Raw genomic sequence first — 20491 nt, forward strand, 5'->3', positions numbered from 1 at the left:
CATTACCAAAGTACTCTGAATCAACACAAGTTAAATGCTTGAACTTGCGCGTGTACTGTAAATAAAAATCATCGGATTTTTTTCTATGTGGCAGACATATCAATGTTTTTGGACTCAAGCAAGAATCAAGCCAGAACTATTGGCTTTGACAACGTTCAGCGTTCAGGTCATTAAGGATGTGGCTCACTGAAGGAATGCAGTGCATAGTGGTCAAGGAGGGGCAGTTTAGAGCTCGCTGCTAGCATAGGCCTTGTGTTACCAGTTTGATAACCACGTTACTAATGTGCACTACCCACGTCTTCAAACTATCAATCTGCGCTCCTTGCTACTTTCCACTCGTGATAGAGCAACCCAGTTTTGGAGTCGTTTCTCGGTGGCCTTTAGCCCAGAAATGTATGTGGTCGACCTGCTCCATAATGCACATGGGGAAACTGCCAGCAGGGGACGTTTTAACGGTAAACTGATATAATTGTATTGGGCTATGCACCATTTGTCTCCTTTTTTACGAACTCTGCCAAATAAAATGGAATCACCCTTGAAAAGTCAAATAAAAAGTAACGGGCAGCCAAGTACACTTTCATGATGAATTACCATTGACGGTTTTTGAAGCTTCTTCCGCCACATCATTTTAACCTTGGCTCTTGCAGTCAGAAGGAAAACAAGCATTTGCAATGTAATCGGTCCGATTGCATTGCAAATGCTTAAGTTTAAAACTGAGCGTGGCGCGCTTCACGGACACAGCGCTCGGTTTCTTTATATATTTCTTAACTTCAACACGGAACGCGTTGTCCTTGAAGTGGGCGCTGCGCTCAGTGCAAAGTTAAGAAATATATCAATTAACCGAGCGCGGTGTCCGTGAAGCGGCGCCGCGCTCGAATCAAAGTTTTTTAAAAAAAGTAAAAAGCGCGCGCGCCTCGCGCTAAAGAAGGAGGCAGCAGGGGGAGGGAAGATAGGAGGGGGCCTGCGCCTCTTTCCCTTCCGGGAACGAGCAGGGGCACCATATGTTTGCAAGTTAATTACAAACATATGGTGTCAAAGCTCGCTCCCGCAAGGAAATCACCAGACGTGCACGCGTTGCCATTAAAAGCAATGCAACGCGTGCACGTTTTTGGCTTAAAAGGCGCATCGATGGCTAAAGGTCTTTCTCCTATGCAGCGCATGCGCGCTGCGTAGGCGAGACCTAAAAAGCACACTTTCATGCCTTTTTTGTGTCTTTACAAAACTAGGATAGGAAATAAAAAGAAAAAAAAGCACCCAGGTCATGTTATTGGCGTGCATAGGAGTGTTGGGCACGCCTACAATATGACGCGGATGGCTGCATTATAGCATTTTTTATTCTTCTTTAGCCATTCAGCATCAGAAATGCTGTCCAGCATTGCTAAAAACCCTTGAAATACCCAATAAGTCCCAAAGGTCAAGAGCTATTGGCTTTGCCAATGGTTGTTTTCCTTTATCACCCATGAAAACCTTGTTTCACCACAGGCGGAACATGGCTCATCCCTGTGACCAACTTGCACATGCAAAAAAGGAAAAGGAGTTGCCGTTGGAGGAAACCGGTGCTGGAAAGAGGCCTGGAGTACAGCAGTGCATGTAGTTCTGAAATGTCAGCTTTTAAATGGGCAGTCTCAAAATTGCTGCGTCACCACTTTGAAAATGAATACACAAATAAACCTACTCACTCAATACAATAGAGCTGCTTGAAAAAAAATATTTTCACTAAAGTGCTTGTCTGTTAAAAAAAGTTCTAGTACTAGATCTAAGGCTCAATTAGGACTTACTTTTTTACAGAAAAAAAATCTAGCAGCAAAGACATATGTTTGCCACCTGACATTTTTCTGTTAAAAAGTCATAACTGAACCTTCGATCTAGTAATAGAACTTTAACACACAAGCTCTTTGGTACACATATCTTTACATTCATACAACATGGATAACAAAACACATAATGAACAAAACAGTTTAACAGTATACAGTGCCAGAGGGACTATGATGTAATGGCCAGTCCACCAATCCGTACACAGACAGCTACTAGGGCCTACTTATGAGCTGCACGGTACTGGGGGGTGATTTCACTGTCGTTTCCATGTGCCAACAGCACTCCAGTACTATACATTTATGAGAAAAGCCTCATGTAATCGACAATGAAATACCAAGCCGAATCCCTATTCCATGCTTTTTTTCACAAACATTTACAACAAATGTATGTGGGGCGTCTGTGTGTAGTGAGTTGTGAGGAAGTGCAGTGGCAAGGGGGAAGTCTGTTTTTTTTTTTGCAGCATTGTACTCTTCCTCCTGTTAGAGAAAAAACACGCTATGAAACTTGGCTAACTTGAAGAGTCCGTATTGAATGATACTCACCATCAATATCAGTACTCATTAGCCGATCAGCAAAGAGAGTATATAGCTAAGTTTAGTCATTTTAGTTTTATCAGTGTGTCCTGCCTTACAGTTCTTGTCGGAAATCATCACCTGGTTTTATTGTTTGATTTTAAAATGTGCACCATGTCTTAACAGATAAATCGCGGAAATGTGTAATTGTTTGAATTAACAATACACCTTTTTAAATAAACTGAAATTGAAATGAGAATTGGCTTCTGCTGCAGCTAAATCCTCATGTGATTTTTCCAGCTAGTTTTGGCTGGCCAAAAATAAATCAATAAATAAATCGAGTCAGGTTCTTCCCCATCACTTAATTTCGGTTGCAAAAAATCCTTACCAGTAGTGCGAAATTACTGCATGAAAACGTGCATTAATTTAATCCCAACTGACTTGAACCAGGCCCTAAGTACCATGATGTCATGACCAGGCAACTACTCCGTATACTCTTAAACATCCTGATCTGCCTTGTGACGAACTCTTCTTTACTGCACTGAAGCAGCCCTGCCAAGTACGCATCGGGGGTTAAACTAACGCATTTTAGTGCTGGAGTCTGTATCACCACAATAAGTCTGGCATAACTCTCTAACAGTGGGAAGAGCTGCTGCCGGCAGCTGAATGGTAGCACTAAACAAAGTATCAATGCGCTTATTACGCCCTGTTCCTCAGGCAATAATAAGCTGCCGGGCCCAGGTCGAGGAAGAAGTGCAACTCGTTGCTAATGGCGACTGCCTGACCCCGGCCGGCTTAGAAGTGGTTACTTTCTAAAAGTAACAACTTATTCCACAAATAAAGCTGCCTCAGGCTACGTGGATCCGGTGTGTCACTAGACACAAACATGTAACATTACATTACATGTGTATTTGTATTTGTAAAGCGCACGTTCACCCAGAAGGTTATCTTGGTGCTGAATAACAGATTTTTATTGTTACCCAACTCAATGGTAATCATTTTATCAACCTCAGAAGGATGAAAGGCTGAGTAGACCTGCCAGGATTTGAACCTGTGACCATGAGATCTAACTCAGGCGCCTACAGTAGAAGCATTAGTCCACTAAACCACCAGACCCAGACCAAGTACAGGTTCTGGGACCAGCCTCACATGGATCCGGCACCTTCTAGGTTCCAAGCCTGCAGTCGTTATTGAGCTCAGTCGTTTCGATCTCTGGGTTGTTGGGGATCATGCACTGGTTCCAGTCGTCCACAGCACCTCTGGGGGCTCACAGCACCAGGACCCTTGTAAAGGTAATAAAATATAGAAGCTCACTAGATTCTGGCTGACTCTCTCCCGCTCGGACAGTACAAGACTGCATGAGTATAAACCATCAGGATGAGTTTCTGAGTGCATAAGGGCACTGACATTATAACGGTACCACAGATAAAACCTTTAAAAATACCTTGTCTGAAATGACTCTACTAAAAATTAACTATGTTCTGAATGTCCTATACCAATTTGCGCCATAAATTGGCTAACAGTCAAGACATTGACCCATCGATAGTGACTTTTTTAGGTTAATTAGTGCAACTACAATAAAAAAAGGTGTAGGTTTTAGACTTTGTCAGGGCAAGTTATTGTATATTCTGTGCTCCCTTGTGCAATTTATGGATTTAAGGGAGGAAGCGGTTGACTATGATCAGCCTGCAAATCTGCCCATCTTGAAATGATGAAGTTAACGGTTGTCTGTTGGGAAACACAAACATCTCTCTTCCGACGGAAAGCCAGAAGTCATGTGTTCAGGGATAATTTGTTAAATCTATATCTGAGAATGGCCAAACATTTAATTTCGTTTGTTAAAGCTCAGCAATATCTAAGAAAAGTTTTCAGCGTGAGGTTTAGCGAAGGGCAGTCTAGGACGTGTTCGATGTCCAATCTGGTGGACAGTGGCGAGGCAGTTTCTGGAGGAGTCAATGAGGATCTCCGCCCTATTGTGGTAGGCTGTTAAAACTTTTCTCTCCCCAACAAAGGTGGGAGGCAAACATGCCCCCTTTCTCTAACAACGGTAGTTGTTTACAAGATCCCTGGATTTTCCAAACGGTACTGGGTTACAAAATAGTGTGCTACTCTTGCCCCATTCTTTGTCTTCATACCGTCCGTGCTTTCCGCCAAGCAGCAGAAGCATTTGGTTGAAGGGAAGGTCACCCAATTGTTATATAAAGGATAAATAGGGGTAATGCCAAAACACAAAGTTCTATCAGCAACCTCTTTTTATAAAATAAAAAAAAAGTTGAGGGTTACCATCTTATAATAAAACTCAGGTCAGTGAATGTTTTCATTTTTTATACATATTTCATGATGGAAGGCATTTATTGTCTGAGGGATTCCCTCACAGGGGACCTGGATGGTCAATTTAAACACAAAGGCTGCATACCTACCAGTTCCCATTTGGCTTCCTCTTGAATTACTTCAATCTTGGTGGGGTCACAAGAAATTTGAGTTCAAATCTCTGCCTTTTAAGCCTCTCCTTAGCTGGTTGGAAATTTACGAAGCTCCTCAAACCAGTGGTTATTCTATTGGAATGGTGAGAAATACGGATGATAGCGTCCCTGGGCGACCTGCCGGTCATGTATGGGAGCAAAGATATTAGAGGACCAGGTTCAGACAGCACTCCAGGTTTACAGCTGTTGAGGTTTGTAAACAACCACATGAAGCCTGCAAGTTCCAAAGGAAATCATCTGGTTTCTTGGTTTAATGACGGATTCAGTGAAAGAATCACTATTCTCACTGAACACAAAGACCAAGGATAAAGAAGGATATCTGAGCTGTGTTGAAGTTGGACAGGTTCTTCATAAGAAAGTTGACCAACCAGGATTGGTGGGCTTCAAGTGAAGTGATTTTTCCACGCTCCCTCACATCAGAAAGCATTTGAAAAGGGTCCTCCCTTACTTGCCTAGACCTCCCCATTTCCAAATGCAAGGTAGGGGTTGAGTTCCTGACTTGCTCAGATGGAAGATGTATTGCTGGTTTAGACTAGATATCAAGTTAAAGCTATAGGCCAGCGATCTGGGCTGTGAAGAATAGCATGGATAACAGGAGATAAGAAGTCGCTAGGTGAAAATCGATTGCATATAAATTATTTACAGTCGTTTGCTGGCTCTTTTACAGCAGTTGGTCTTAGCCATCTAAGATTAACCTGTTGCTTTCCATTGCGGATCAATCTCTCTGTGGTCAGATATATATATATATATAAGTTAGGAGGTGCTTGATCCAAGGGTCTGCATCTGCATACATCAATCATGACAGTGGATATTACATATAGTCATTGTAATGAAACTATATGGTTTGAAAGTTGGATTTGGTGTTTTATAAAACTACACATCTATAAATAAATTCAAAACACAAAAAAAAGTAGTAAACATGGAATTTCATGGATTTTAGGGGACTTGATATGGTCCTCAAACTACAATCATGAGCATAATTAGGGGTTCCCATATATAAAACATGCTTAGATGAAGAATGTACTATTACAATCTTTATTGAAGGTTTTACAGCAGGAAACAGAAATCAATGTTTGAAAGAGAAAATTGCATGCACCCAACGATACAGAAATCCCAGACATCAATATTGCAAAACAGTACAGGGTTATATCAACAGTCCATAGTAGTAACACCACGTCCCCCATATTTGGTCACGCTTCTGAGGAGAACCATGAGCCTCAAATACCGGCTTCTCCTGGTGTGCGAACCAGTCTACCCCAGGAGTCAACTCCAGATGGTTGGTGGAATTTGCTGCTTCCAGGTACAAACAACCTCTCTTAGCAATCAAGCAGGCCACCTCCAAAAAAACTTGCTCTGCCCGGGCGTCCCCAACCTCCTCCACCAACCCCAACAGCACATTATGGGGTGTGCGCTCCAGGGTGCAGCCCAGAACGGAGCAAAGTATCCAACCCACTCCCTCCCAGAAAGGTCTCAACACTGGACAGTCACGTTATATGGAAAAAATCTGATGCTGGAAGTGTACATCTCGCGCATACAGCAGGGGTATCGGGAAGTAGGTGACGCAAGCGCTGCAGGTTGAGGTATGTCGCACGTAGGTAATTAAACGGACCCATATGTAACCGCGATGAAATCGCCAGCTCCCGCGGCACCATACAGGCCTCCCTCCATTCATCTTCCCCGGCGACCACTGGATCACGGAGATGGCCCCCTGACCTAGATGCCCAAAAAAAACCTTCACCTCAAGTAGACTACATTCGGGTAGTGAAGCGCCTGGGAGATCATGGGCTTGCAAGGCGTGGCATAATTGGAGGTAACGAAAGAACTGTCAAGGAGGATTTTGAAACAAGAATCGGAAGAACATGAACTACCTAAAGCCTTGAGAAAGAGAACCATTTTGTGAAACATGTATTGGTTAGAAATTGTCTCATTAAAATGACTGTATGAAATTGAAGAACAAAAAAACCCCACAATTTCTCCGTAGATGTGGTATAAATGTTAAATGACGTAAGAGTTTAAGAATATGAATTGGCTTCTGTCTGATTACAACAAACCAGTGATACTGCACACTGGGTCATCAAAGGCAGTAGCACTGGCATTTTATTCTCTCTACACTATAGTGGAAGTGAGGAAATAGGATTATAATGTGCATGCATGTACTGATTTATGGGAGATTATGAAATAGAATACAAGTTATATTCCGGTTTGATCTCATGTTATTGAGTCGATTAAATTCATGCAGGCAATATTACCTCTCCTGCCAGCTTCCCCAATATTAGTTCTCTTTCCTTTTAGTGTGATTCCAAGAAAACTATGTACAATCTGCAAGCTATAGAGATAATTAGAGGAGGGATTTTGGAGATCAGCCTGGTTTGGAAGTAAATTTTTGGGTACTATAGTTTTTCTTCCACTGAATTCCTCGATGATACTGATCTGCTATTTCCTTACAAAACGAGGATGTCGCATAGCAAGCCAGGATAAATGGATGGGTGTGTGAACAGACTACTAGACTCGGCCTATCGGAGTACCACAGGACTCTAGATTGTTAAACCTGTTTGCTTACTGTGTGTTTTGTCATCCATGTTGTATGAATGTTAAACTATATATATTTTTTTTATGCTAGAGATCTTCTATTAAACACATTAGTTAGAATGATTCTTAATTGTGTGGGGAAAACATTCAAGGGTGAAGATTATATTACGTGCTTCCTTCACAGCTTCATTAGGTTAACATGGAGGAAGTCAGAGTTACCTGATGCAGTATTGGCCAAGCAGCACTTTTCCAGACACTTCGCCTCTGTGGACACGTGCACAGGATCGCGGCCTGTTGCTCCGTTAGTAATGGCTGGCTTAATATCCACAGTGGTGTCTTCCAAGATCTCCGACGGACAGGCAGAAGTGTCAGAGCTGGTCAGCGGGGCACAGGTCGTGGTCAGAAGTAGCAGCATTAACCCATGGTTCCAGTCAATGGGTCCAGCCATGACTTCATCAAACACCTTTCCACCAGAGATGGAAGAACAAAAGGCTGCAAGGTTATCCTGTTCGCCGAATGTCGATCATTTCAGGAGCAAATTCATAGCTGATCACATCTCTGTAGGGAAAACAGAAACAATGTGCTCATTATGCACCTCATGCCTTTCTTTTATGTTGCAACTGTTATTAATAATGTCAGTCTTTGCCTCCAGCCCGACTCCCAAGGTCAGGAATCTGGGTGTCATTTTTGATGACCATCTTAACTTCATGACACATGCTAATAAAGTAGCAGCCACAGCCCACTACAAACTGAAAATGATAAGGAAAATTATCCCATTCCTCCCAGAGGCTGCTGCCAAAACACTGGTTAGCTCCTTGGTTTTCTCATCTCTGGATTACTGTAATGCACTTTTCTTAAATGCCCAAACTAGAGTTACAAAAAAACTACAAACAATACAGAACGCAGCAGCCCGTATCCTGTCCAGAACACCCAAGTTTGCGCCCATTGCCGACACTATCAGGACATACCATTGGCTGACGATTAATAACAGGATCAAGTTCAAATCCCTTTGTATAGTTTATAAAGTACTCCACAATCAAGGGCCACGCCCTCTCAAGGACCAGCTTATATTCTATCGACCGACCAGACAACTTAGATCTATGACTCTCAACCAACTAGTGGTCCCACATTCTAAAACAGTTTCCTGGGGTGATCGTCGCTTTTCAGTTGCGGCACCCAAGATCTGGAATATGCTGCCACAACAAATTAGAACTAGTCCCTCACTCTTTCAGTTTCGTAAGAATCTGAAAACCTGGCTGTTTAACCAGTAAAACTTGTCCTGGTCCCTCCACTGATGGGGAGAGTCAGCCGCTCAGTCAAGCGCCGAGACGCCCACGGGTATTCGTTCGCGCTCAATAAATGTAAAAAAAATAAAAAATAAATAAATAAATGGTCTATGCGCAGGGGTCTCCAACCAGCAGCTCGTGAGCTACTGTAACTCTCCAGCTACCTCCGATTAGCTCACCTGTGTGCACCCCAGATTATTAAATTAGAAAGCTTTTGCTTGGTTGAATGAATATACATACAACAAAATAGAGATTATACAACACTAATAATATTAGTAGCTCTCAATACATTTCATTGAACATAAGTAGCTCTCAGTACAGAAAAGGTTGGAGACCTCTGGATGGTCTTAGGTTAGAGCACTGCTGGGGAAAGAAGAGCATCCACATGGGTGGATAGTGCAGGACATCTAGCCCCATAGTAAGGGAAGACCCTTTCCTTCCCTCCTTTGGAGACAGTATAACCTGGTGAGGTCGCAAAAGCTCCTTTGTTAGGTTTCAGTCCGTGTACACTACATGGCTTACAGATAAAACCTGGAGCCGACACCCATCCATGGCTTAATTGGGATATTGCCTTGTAGCCAGAATCACCCTGAGGGTAGATACCCTATTTGGCATGTGCACACTTGTCTAACTAAATCCATTCAGTCACTTTTCTGGTGATTTCCCAATGAAAGTTCCCTTCAGTTAATTCAATGTCTCCATGATTATATGCCCACATTTTGTCCCCAGAAGTACTTTCTTTATAATCGGAGTGATGATGTTGCACAAATTTGGTGAGAATCAAACCTGCCCCCAACAAAAATTTCACAAAAAGTCAAAACTGAAAAAAAAAAACACATCCACATGCATATGGCCTACCACAGAAAACAAGTGGGCAGAAAGACAATCTTAAGTTCCTCCCTTGTCATCAGCAGGTTTGGCACCTTTATTTGCACTGCCTGCATCAGGATCCGATTGTGGTGTTAAGTACTTCACTACTCGTTTAATAGTGTGTAATTTTACTTGCACACCTTGGTTCTGTATGCTCCCAAGGTACTCAGCCCCGTTTATTCTAACATGCATTCATTTGACCTACTAACAACATTCACTCTGAAGGAAGGGATTCATACACCAAGCTCACAATTGCTGTTTTCTATGATCAAGGGAACTTTCTACAGTTCATAAAAGTCTAAAACAGCAATCTTTTACTTTTATTTTATTAAGTAGTACATGCATGCTGAGATTGGATTACCAACTCTAGCTGAAGTCAAAGTCAGGTACTTCACTTTTATCCATCCCAAAACAAAATCAAGTATCTGACCTTTGAACCGAAATGCTCCTTAAGAGAAATAGAGCAGTTATTGTACACTTGAATACTTACAATTGGACATTATTAGTTTTGCCACAGATCACGATTTCAAATGAAACTGCTTTAAGGTATCAAACCAGTCAAAGGCCTAGTTCTGTCAAGGATGAATTAAGGGAACTCGCAAGTAGTCACCAGACTGGTGAACGGATGCAAAAAAAAAAATGTGTCCAGATCTCACCCATTCTAATACATCTACAGAGGCTCCCCAATAAGTAAGGAACATTTTCAACAAGGCACTAAATTAGGGTAGTCGAACTACCTCACCCAAACTGCGGATTTCACATGGGCAGCGCCAATTGAGGGGCTCCGAGAGTCTCCTCCTCAAAACCAATCTTGCATAATGTGAAAACACTAATGTAGCAAAACAATTCTCATTTTACAAAAGTGTCCCAAGTATTTGGAATAAACTTCCTCCAGATATAAGGACAATTCCATTCCATGAATCATTTATAAATGAACTGCAAAACATGCAATTCAAGAGCCACATCTACATATACAAATCATAGTTTTCCAAAAACTCAGCGATAGCCTGGACAGATCCTATGACTATTCAACACAAATGCCCCCTAAGGGGGCATACTTTTAAACTATTAATTGTATTGCAAGAACCTTTGTATATATGATTTTCCAAGAACTTCAAACACGTTACATGTGATGTGACTATATAGCAACAACGCTCATATACTTAGGAAAACACTCCTGTGTAAGCTCTCCTGAATCCTTGGACCTGATCTGCACTAAGCAGATCTGACAAATACAATACCAAGGTATAAACATTACCTCTGTTAGATTACATCATTTGTTAGTGAATTCTAAATTCATTTACCAGCTGTACCATCGAAGGTGGTGCTTTACTTGAAAAATGGTGTGAAAGTTAAGCTCTATGAAAAATGTACAGGTGTTTGATTTTTCTTTCTCAGCATTCTTATGAAGATAACCCTTCCTATGGCTCATGCAAACATGAATAGAAAGACAAATAAGCGCTTAGAAAGCTAAATAATTTGGCGTCTGTAGGGAACAAGAACACTTAGGCACTCAACATATGGGGACAAGCAGCAACATCTAGCGCTGGCAGTGGCAGACTCCCTCCAGCTCTATGCCACCTTCTGTTATAGAATCCGCACATCCTGTTCAGAACTTCTTAATGCAAACGTATGCTAAATACAGCACATCTCCCCCATAAAGAGAATGAAAGGGAAAAAGAAAAAAGTGATACTAGTATCAATTAATAGGGAGTTACATATTTAACCAGCATATTACATTTCCCGTAGCTATAGTGAACACTTATCCATGTTTTTGATAAAACATCATAGTCCTCCTTTCTTTTTGGTCTTCTCATCAATCAGCCATTGCTTCTTTCCATACCACTGTTTGCTTCTTACTCGTCGTACAACACTCCCTTGGAGTTATCATTCATTAAAGACTGCCACTTTCCTCATATTCTACTCCTCCAGTATTACATTGTTTCGATTCACACTTACCACCATCTTTGGTTCAGACCATTTGGATCTGCCCTTCCCTCTCATTGTACAAAATCTCACTCACACCAAGTCCCTCACCTTCCATACTCGTCTTGCTCCCTTCAATTTCGCTTTGCGGTGATGCGTATATTTGCATTGGTTGAGCTTCACCACAGTAGACCACCTTTCCCTAGCAATCATCTTACCCTGTTCATCCATGTTGGTGTGACTACCGTGAATGGAATCCAACCACAAAGGAATAAAAATGGCAAGTCCACCGTTATCGAATGAGGGATAGTATTATACCTCCGCAACATTCTTGCTATCTCCTCTATCCATTCCACCACTTTTTTTTTTTTTACAACTTAAAAAAAAATATTTATTGGCATTTCAAATTGCAGAAAGCAAACCAACCCTGATCATCAAGGAATATACACATCATTGCCGTCTTACAACTTTGACATGTACAGTGTAGCCACACACAGCTAAGATACCAGTAACCCTATCCTCCCTCGTGCTGCAGAGCCTGGATTCAACTCACAGTAACAGTATTTATTCTCAATAAGAGTAATCGTGTCTCCTCAAATATCCAGTATCTAGAGGGACATAGGCAAAGCACTATAATACAATGCAGCATCATCTTGCATAATGCAAAAAAAAAAAAAAAGTTAGTCAGAAACAATCCTCAACATGCCCAACAGTCCCCACCTCCCAGCCACTCCCACCCCTCCCTGCATAAGAGTTTCTTTCACTCATTCAAGTCCTCCTGTTTAGGGGTCTAGGGCTGATCCTGCAAATCGCTATGCACCTCTTAGTAACTATTAACCCCAGCACTGTGAAGCGGCAAATTAATCGTTTCTTTGTGTTATTGGGGAGGAGGCTAAGCTCACACTGTTAACTGTATATGACATCTCCCAGCCTGTCACCCCCCCCCCCCCGAAGGGGACATAATATCCCAACCCACTATAGCATGCTAATCGGGCATCGCCATACCGTGTGCAGAAAATCAGTCGAACCCACATCTAGGACATCCCGATGGCCTGGAGGGATAAATTGTGTGTAGTCTTTTTGGAGAGATACATCATGTGTATTATATTAAACTGAACCATTTTAAACCATACGCTAACGGAGAACCTACATAATTCTGCATGTATTTTTGACTAACATATAGGCAGAAAGGGCTCACCAATGTTGCGCTGCTAGACTTTCTCTATATGGAGTGGAGCGAGTCATCTTTCAGCGCAGAGCACACAGTAGATCTGTGTAATGAACCCAAGTCCTGCCGCCATAGAGAGGAGCGTCATCTGAGTGTGTGCAGGCTCGTGGGCCTCGGGGAATGACGGCCAGAGCTGCTGTGCCGTGGCCGCTATCTTGGCATATTGCAAGAAATTGTCACCGCCCAAAATCAAATATCTCCATTGCATTCGGCACGGCTATAAAGCGACCCGCTGGATACATATCCAACAGCATAATAAAACCTCCCTCCTGCCATCTGTCTACTTCCATTGTTCGGGATATTTGTTCAAAAGGGCGCACTAGCCATATGTCTAGTTCTGGAGCATATGACACTCTACCCCTCACCCATCGCACGGTCCTCTACCACAACCGGCCCATCTGCCGGACCAAATGCAGGAACATGTCAGACATTACTCCTCCAAGCATCAACATCACCCCAAGTTGGTGGCTGTCATGAGTGTCCCCCAATAAGGCTTCTTGCCAATTATGGTCAATCGTACACACTTACTTAACTGAATTGAATCGTTTCACCATTCCATTTTCAACTGGTTGATATAACTGTTTGATGATGAGCAATAACATATTGTTATAGACCGATCTCAAACTCTGCTGACTTAAATTGTCTGTTACCAACTCTTCCGGAGGACCTTCCTTCATAAAAAATGATCTTGCAAAATTCCTTTACATTCACAGATTTCACCTCCTTTGTGAACCACACCTTAGGCCACTTAGAGAAATAGTTTATAATGGTTTTGGCTGATCTCTTTTCCAATCCAGGGCCACTGGAAAAAATTACGTTTTCCATAATCACGCTTTGTCATGACTGCTTGGGTAATGCCATGGGCCTGTTAGGTGTCTTGTTGACCATACGTCTTATCACTCCTAGCACTAGCAAATCATAATCTAGTAAATCTCCATTTATCCATTCCTGGCCACCAGAAATCATTGCAAATTCTCCTATTTATCGCAGACTTACCATCATGCTCTTCACAAAGTTATTCACTCTGCCTGCCTTCCATTGATTTTGGTACCAACCAATGTATCCATTCTACGTGCTAGACAATTCACTACTGACAATTTTGGGCGTGCCAACATATAGTTTGTCAAAGTCCTATCATTGTGCAATTCATCAGACCACCTGTTCTGGCAATTCCGCCAAGTACCCTTCTCAATTCCACATTACGATTTACACCCTCAATCGATTGCTCCTCCGCAAACAATCCATAACAGGACAAACACATCTCTGCTACCACTCATTCATCACTCTCAACTTCAGCCTGAATATTCATAGGTAGCCTTGGCAAACAATTGCCATTTACATTACGCACCACTTGAACATATTTTCTTTCTAAAGAGTAATCCTGTAACTGGAACAAACACTTCACTTATACACTGCCTTTCCCTACTTCTTTCGGCTCATGTATGTCAATCAATGGCGTATTGTTTGTTCTCAATTCGAATGATTATCTCAAACACATCTTGAAATATTGAGCCACCCAGACCCTCACCATCAACAGGCAAGAACCAATCTTTAAAGGACTGGATATCTAGTTTCGGCTCATTTAAGTGTATTTATGCAATCACTACTATCCTTTCTTGGACATCCTTTACTGCATCAATCCAGCCCCAAAGCAATACATTCTGGCATCCGTCACTATGAAGGTTTTATAACATGGATCATTTTATTTCTCCTCACATACTTCAGACTACACAAATGTATCTCTTTCCCTCAACAGGACCCATAAGGGCAGATTTCTATCAATAAAATGCCTCACAAATTTTGCATAATATTCAGCTAGACCTATGAAAGATTGCAACTCATCTCAGAGCCTTGTTTGTTGCTTCTACTTGCTCACTCAACACTGTATATCCTAGATACTCAACCTCCTGTAAAACAAATTTAAACTTTTCAATTCCTATTGTAAAGACAGCTTTCTCTAGTATGCCCAAGACTTTTCACAATGTGCCATATTGTTCCCCTTCTGTCAGAACTCCAAACCAACATATCATCCTGAAAAATATTACATGTGGTAGCTTGCCCAACAGCTTGTTGCATCACACTCTGAAATACAGCTGACAGGACACCGCACAGCTTCTAAACAGTGAATGATTGTGCTGGCCATAGGTGCAAAGTGGGAAAAGACAAATCATTCTAAATTGTATTTTATATAGTGCTTACTAGGCTGACTAGGCTTTGAAGCATTCGGCAGCAAGTAGCACGCTACTCCGGAACCCAAGATTAGAGGTTGATAGTTAGGAGGTTGGTAATAGATGGGGAAAAAGGTTGAAAGGAGCATTTATTTTTTTTCATGTTAGAAATAACAGAGATCTACTTATGCACGGCACTTGGTAAAGCTTTATTGGCAGGAGAAAGCCTCTCAATCTAAGTAACCATAAGTGTATGGATGCAGCAGTATTTACATGAGCTGATGTGCGCATTTATCTTGCAGTGAAGTATGCACATTTTATCATGACATTTCTTAAAGTTTTAGTAGCAGGCATAAACATCTATATATATGCACCTATGTGTACATATTAGCCGCAATATTACACAGGTATCTTGTGGTGTAATACACATTTTTCCTTTACATAATGCATCTGCTTATAACATGAAGCATAGTTCAACACACATGTATAACGACAACTTCATTTATATGCTGCGAGAATCATAGTTTGTCATGTAAGAGTATACTGTTGTGGTACACTGTTGTGTTGTGAGTATAGTCGTCATGTGGGGAAGAGCCAGCTCTTGAGTAATCTTCTGAAGCTAAGAAGGCGGTTAGTGGAGCTTGTGTGTGTAGGTAGCGAGTAAAAATCAAACTCTACGTGGAAGCAAGAATAAAGGGGTAGACGAGTTGGAAAGGCCAACCATCCCTCTGTAGAAAAAAAAGGGCTTTGGTAAGATTGTAGACTTGCCACAAATATACTGGTGTATTACTAATACATTTGTTATAAGGCAGAACTGCAAGATTGCATAAAAGTGCTAAGTGGTTCTCTGACTGCAGATGAACAGAGGTGTTATTTTGTAAACAGAAACTACAGTAGCACAGGCAGCAAAGAATTGCATGATGTATAATAAAGAAACTGAATGCTCCACAACGAATACGTTTATCTTTATTTTGTTTTAACACTTGCTAACAGGGTATTCAGAGTGTTGTCGTAAAGGAAGACATTTTTATTGAGGACAACATTCTGTGATTTGATATCAAATGTTGACAAAAAGTGAGATTTCTGATTAGAACAGTCAACATACTGCTTAAATGAGCTAAAGCATTGTACAGGTGGTAGAACTTTGAGTCTAAGAGATTCAGATTGTTGAGCCAATGCTCATATCTATTTTGCGCCTTTGTTCCCGAGTCTGGTCAAGTTGTCATTGAAAAGACTTGAGGACCATCGGCGAGATAACCCACGGTGACAGGCTGAGTCGATATTCCCACTTCAGAACTGATTATCTGTGTCTTTTGATCACGGGCTGAGTTTAATTGGGACGAGGGACTATAACGCGTGGGGATTATCGGAGATCAATGTGGGAGAGAGGGAATGCATATGAGGGTTCATCATGGATCAGTATGGGCGAGAAGGAGGATCACAGGAAATGACAGTAAGGCATTTCAGAGGGAAAAGCTGTGTCTCAGATAAGAGAGCGAAGTCTGACTGATGGAGAGAGAGAGGGGTGGACTTTGTACAGACAGTGAACCATCAGATGGCATGTGCTGTGTTGGATAAGGTGTATGATGAGGAGAATTCTCCATGTATGGCTTCAATAGGAAAGTGGGTCAGGGGGGCTGTAGAAGGCACAAAAGGCTGTGTTATAAATGAGTGAATAGTGAGTGTCTGAATATAAGAGCGACAGAGATTGAAAGTTAACAGAGATGGTCCACTGTGGCATAGTCCATTGTATACGTGTTCGTTTTCAATCCAATGAGAGCTGAGAGGAGGTAAATCCACAAAATAGTTAGCCAGTAAGGGGGTTGGCATATTGATGAGAATCATCTCATTGTGATAAGGACTCGCAGTTGCCGGATGTAGGTTTGCTGAGGAAGACGTGGAAGCAGCAGAGAGTGGGTCTGACAGACGGTTCATTTCAGGACTTAGGGCAGGGGAGTAACCCTTAACAGTGGGTCTGTAGTGAGGATGGTTCTCTAGTCGGGCAGTACCATGAGCCCGGAATAATGAGCAGTGAAATGAACCTGACGACTGAACATATTGGGAGGGTGACTAACTCTTGGTTTCAGAAGAAGAGAGCTAAGCTTGGATCGCTCTGTAGGTTCATCACCAACAGCAGAGATGTGGTCCTGAGCGAAGAGAGTGGTGCGAGGAAGGTTCTCTAAATAAGATGGTTGTGTGAGGCCCAGTTACTGGCACAGTATGGTGAACTGGAGAGATTGGTGCAAAGTGAAGGTAATGGCGGAGGAGTGGAGGAGCTATTATCCAGAATGAAGTTGCCTACTTGTTTACCCAAGAGACAACCTCTCTCACATTAATATCATGTTTCTGTTGCAATGCTGCACGTGGGCCGAACTTAGGCGGGAAATGATGGTGCTGTATTATATAGACGCTGCTACCTTTCCTCTCCCTTTCCATACTACCTTGTACCTCGGAGATACCTACTGTGGGGAGCATAGGTGGCAAAAGAACTTCGCTTCAACTACTTCCTTATTTCATTGATTACGCAAAGGTGTGTCTGTTTCGCACAGACAGGCACTTAAGCCTGCAAAAAAACACAGTTAACACTGCTGTCAATGCCGATGTCAAGGGCTGCAAATCTGGCTTGCTGAGTAGGTGGTACCTCCTTCAGACTAAGGTATGGCGTGCCACTCCTTTTAGACTGACACCAACCCACCTTGACGATAACTGAATTCAGTACCATCCAAAGGAAGCAGCTGGGAATAGGCCTAGTTCTCAGAAGGGAAAGAATCTCAGAGAAGCAAAAAACCTCTGAGAGTAGCCTAATTCGTCAGGCACAGCGGTAGCAAACTGGAACAGAGAGCTATGATTAGAAAGCAGAACAGGCTGGTTCTGAGCAAACAACCTAAAAGAATGTTGTGACAGAAGAGCCATCCTCTGCGTTTGGTCTGGTTTAAATACTAAGTAGTGACCTTTGATGTCCACCATGATGCTCTGGGCCATGGCATGGAAAAGAACAGGGAAGAGACAAAGTTAACGAAAGGCAAAAACCTGGACTGTATTCCCAATCAATGAACCGCAAGGAACCTCACACAAAGCAGTCTAGAAGTGTGAAAAAGACACAGCGTCGCCGCGGCAACTGGGAAACAGGCAGGAGACCTAGAACCTGGCCAGATCAAACCTCCCCAACAAGCGGGTGTACAAATACGAGAAGAACTTTCCTTGCCCAAATAAAAATCTAGGTTGAAACCCAAGAGTTGCTTCTAGGGTGCGCACGCAGAACAATTGAGACCATGTATTTAATTTTTTCCCAGGAGCAATGCAGGTTTCGAATTGAAGCGGTCTGTGTGTACGGTTAAATCATGTAGGCCAGTGGTGGATTTGGCAGGCAGAGTACACTTTTTTTACCTACAGATGGTTATTTTAAAGAGGTAAACACTTGAATGGGCGCAAACAGTGAAGTCGTCCATCACTCAGTATATGTGACTTCCCAAGGAGAGGCCAATAATTGAATTGAAAGAGTGTTGACATACTACTATTTTCTCCACCTCAACTGTGACTTACAATGCAGAGGTATTAAATATTAAGTGCACAAAGAGTCTGACCCCCAGCACCGATTAGGCATCCATGTTTCCAGTCCGCCAGTGTGGACCTGCTTATGTACTGTTCCACCTGGAGTGTTCTTGGACTGTGTATTTGTTGAGATTTAGAATGTGCACACTAGTACCTCCATGGCTTGCTCTGATATATGAGTGTCGGTGTCAATGTGGAGCTGGGTGTGTGCATGGAGGTTTAAGAGTGACTTCTTCTGTATGTGTGTTTGATCTATATCATTATTTGGAGACATGTTTTTGCGCGTTGATGCACAATGCAAAAGCCAGACCCATTGGCTTTGGTGCTTGTTATTATCTTTTTGTAATCGGTGATTATCTTTCAAATTATGTCAGACATTACATTTTATTTAGGAAACCAAACGTTCCATAAAAGCATACATAAATAATTCACAATTCAGCATCAACACAATGGTTTAAAACACAATTGTCCCCGCCTTTACACCATACATAATAGCAGCATCCTATTAATAAATAATAAAAGAGTCTCATAAAAGGTCATAAAAAAGGTCAAAATAGTCCAAATAAATTACGTGCAATTAGATAATTCAAAAAACAACACCTGTATCATTTATAAAACTACGAAGAAACACCCTGTGGCGACAAAGTCGTAGCCACAGGGAGACTATCAAAGACCGGCATTAAAAACATGGACAACAATTCGAATTACAAAGGCTCCATTCCTTCACAAATTTTGATGGCCTCTTGAAAAGAAAAGTGAAACCTAAATTATTAATCTGCATGAAGAACCTGTGTTTACATTAAGTCTTTTTTTAAGCATTTTTCTAGTGTAAGCTTGGCTGGTAAGTTGCCATTTTAAGTCTTTCTGCAAACAGCTTTAAATTAGTGCTAGCCATCAGTTCTTCAAAAACGTACTGAACTATTTGAAGAGAGGATACTTAACAGGTAACTGTATAATGTGGCCCATGATGAGGCTGTCAAGTGGTGCTGTTGACAATATAACCCATGGCCCAAAAGCCAAGTAGTTTGTGAACGTCAGCAGAACTATAAGATGAAAACGTAGGAACATATTACGCAAGTTACCCCTTATGTATCGTTAATATTATGAGTTTATTGAGGTGAAATTCGCCTGAAAATAGCGAAAGGTCCTTAAAAACAGTAAGTTAAATACGGTAGTATATTGTTTGATTGTCTCGAGAGAAAAAAAGAAAAAAAAAATTCCTAATGTGGTTTAAAATATAGAGTTTCAGATAAAACAGCCTTTGCTTTCTTCAAAAAATCAGAGCTGTGCCGGCAGGGCAGGGCAAACAAGTGGCACGGATTGCAATAAGAATGTTCAGCTGTCATGAATAAATTATTGATTAAACAAGAGGCAGTGATTATGCTCACAGATTGTTGAAATTGCTGCAAGCAAAGAGAAGCTTGTAATAAACCCTCACTTCAATGTGAATGTTAAGAGTTCATGAACATACAGTTGCTTAAACAATAGACATATGACATAATCAGAGATTATAGAACCCCCCTGCCAGCACTGATTGCATTTACAACTTTTACTGCATTGAGGGTTAAGAATTAGCTTGCCTTTCACAAATAAACCAATTAACAAAGAGTTATGGCTAAACTCAAAGAGGGTGGAAGCCCTGATTAAGTAAACAACGGCCAAATGTGAAGTTCTGCAAAGGCTGCTATTATGATGTAATCTTCATGCAATATGGAACATAGATCACACTGTGAAATATGGATTTGCATACCACTGCATTTTTGTGCAGTAAAATCACCCAAACAGGATAGAAAGAGGGCGGTGTAGGTGTGCTCCTTTCAGCCATTGTTTTCATCTGTTTTTTATGGTTTGCTAATGCTGGGTCGATAGCCACACGTGGGTATTGCCGTAATATGCACATGTAAAAACTGGCACAGAATTCCCCAAAGTGCTAGACTGGAAATATCGCCTTCCATGTTGTTTACAACTACGTCAGCCACGCAAGTATTTTTAGATAAAATCCAAAAACGTCATCAGGATGGCCTACCTGTCAGTTTTTAGGTCTCGCCTGACCCAGCGCATGCGCTGGTCTGGCGAGACTTATTGAGAGGGCTCCAAAAAGTGCTACCAGATCAGCCTAGAG

At 41.8% G+C, this 20491-nt stretch overlaps 1 protein-coding gene across 3 annotated transcripts in view; it reads right to left on the reverse strand.

Moving 5' to 3' along the window:
- Nucleotides 1–20491, reverse strand: part of MANSC1 (MANSC domain containing 1) — a 90903-nt gene that overhangs the window by 54498 nt on the left and 15914 nt on the right. For all 3 annotated transcript variants that reach the window (XM_085652092.1, XM_085652093.1, XM_085652094.1), the window contains exon 2: nucleotides 7559–7897. In XM_085652092.1, coding sequence (XP_085508218.1) covers nucleotides 7559–7787 — 229 coding nt within the window. In that variant the 5' untranslated portion in view covers nucleotides 7788–7897. The remainder of the gene's footprint in view (nucleotides 1–7558; nucleotides 7898–20491) is intronic.

Source organism: Triturus cristatus, chromosome 4_1 (assembly GCF_964204655.1).
Source record: "Triturus cristatus chromosome 4_1, aTriCri1.1, whole genome shotgun sequence".
NCBI lineage: Eukaryota > Metazoa > Chordata > Amphibia > Caudata > Salamandridae > Triturus > Triturus cristatus.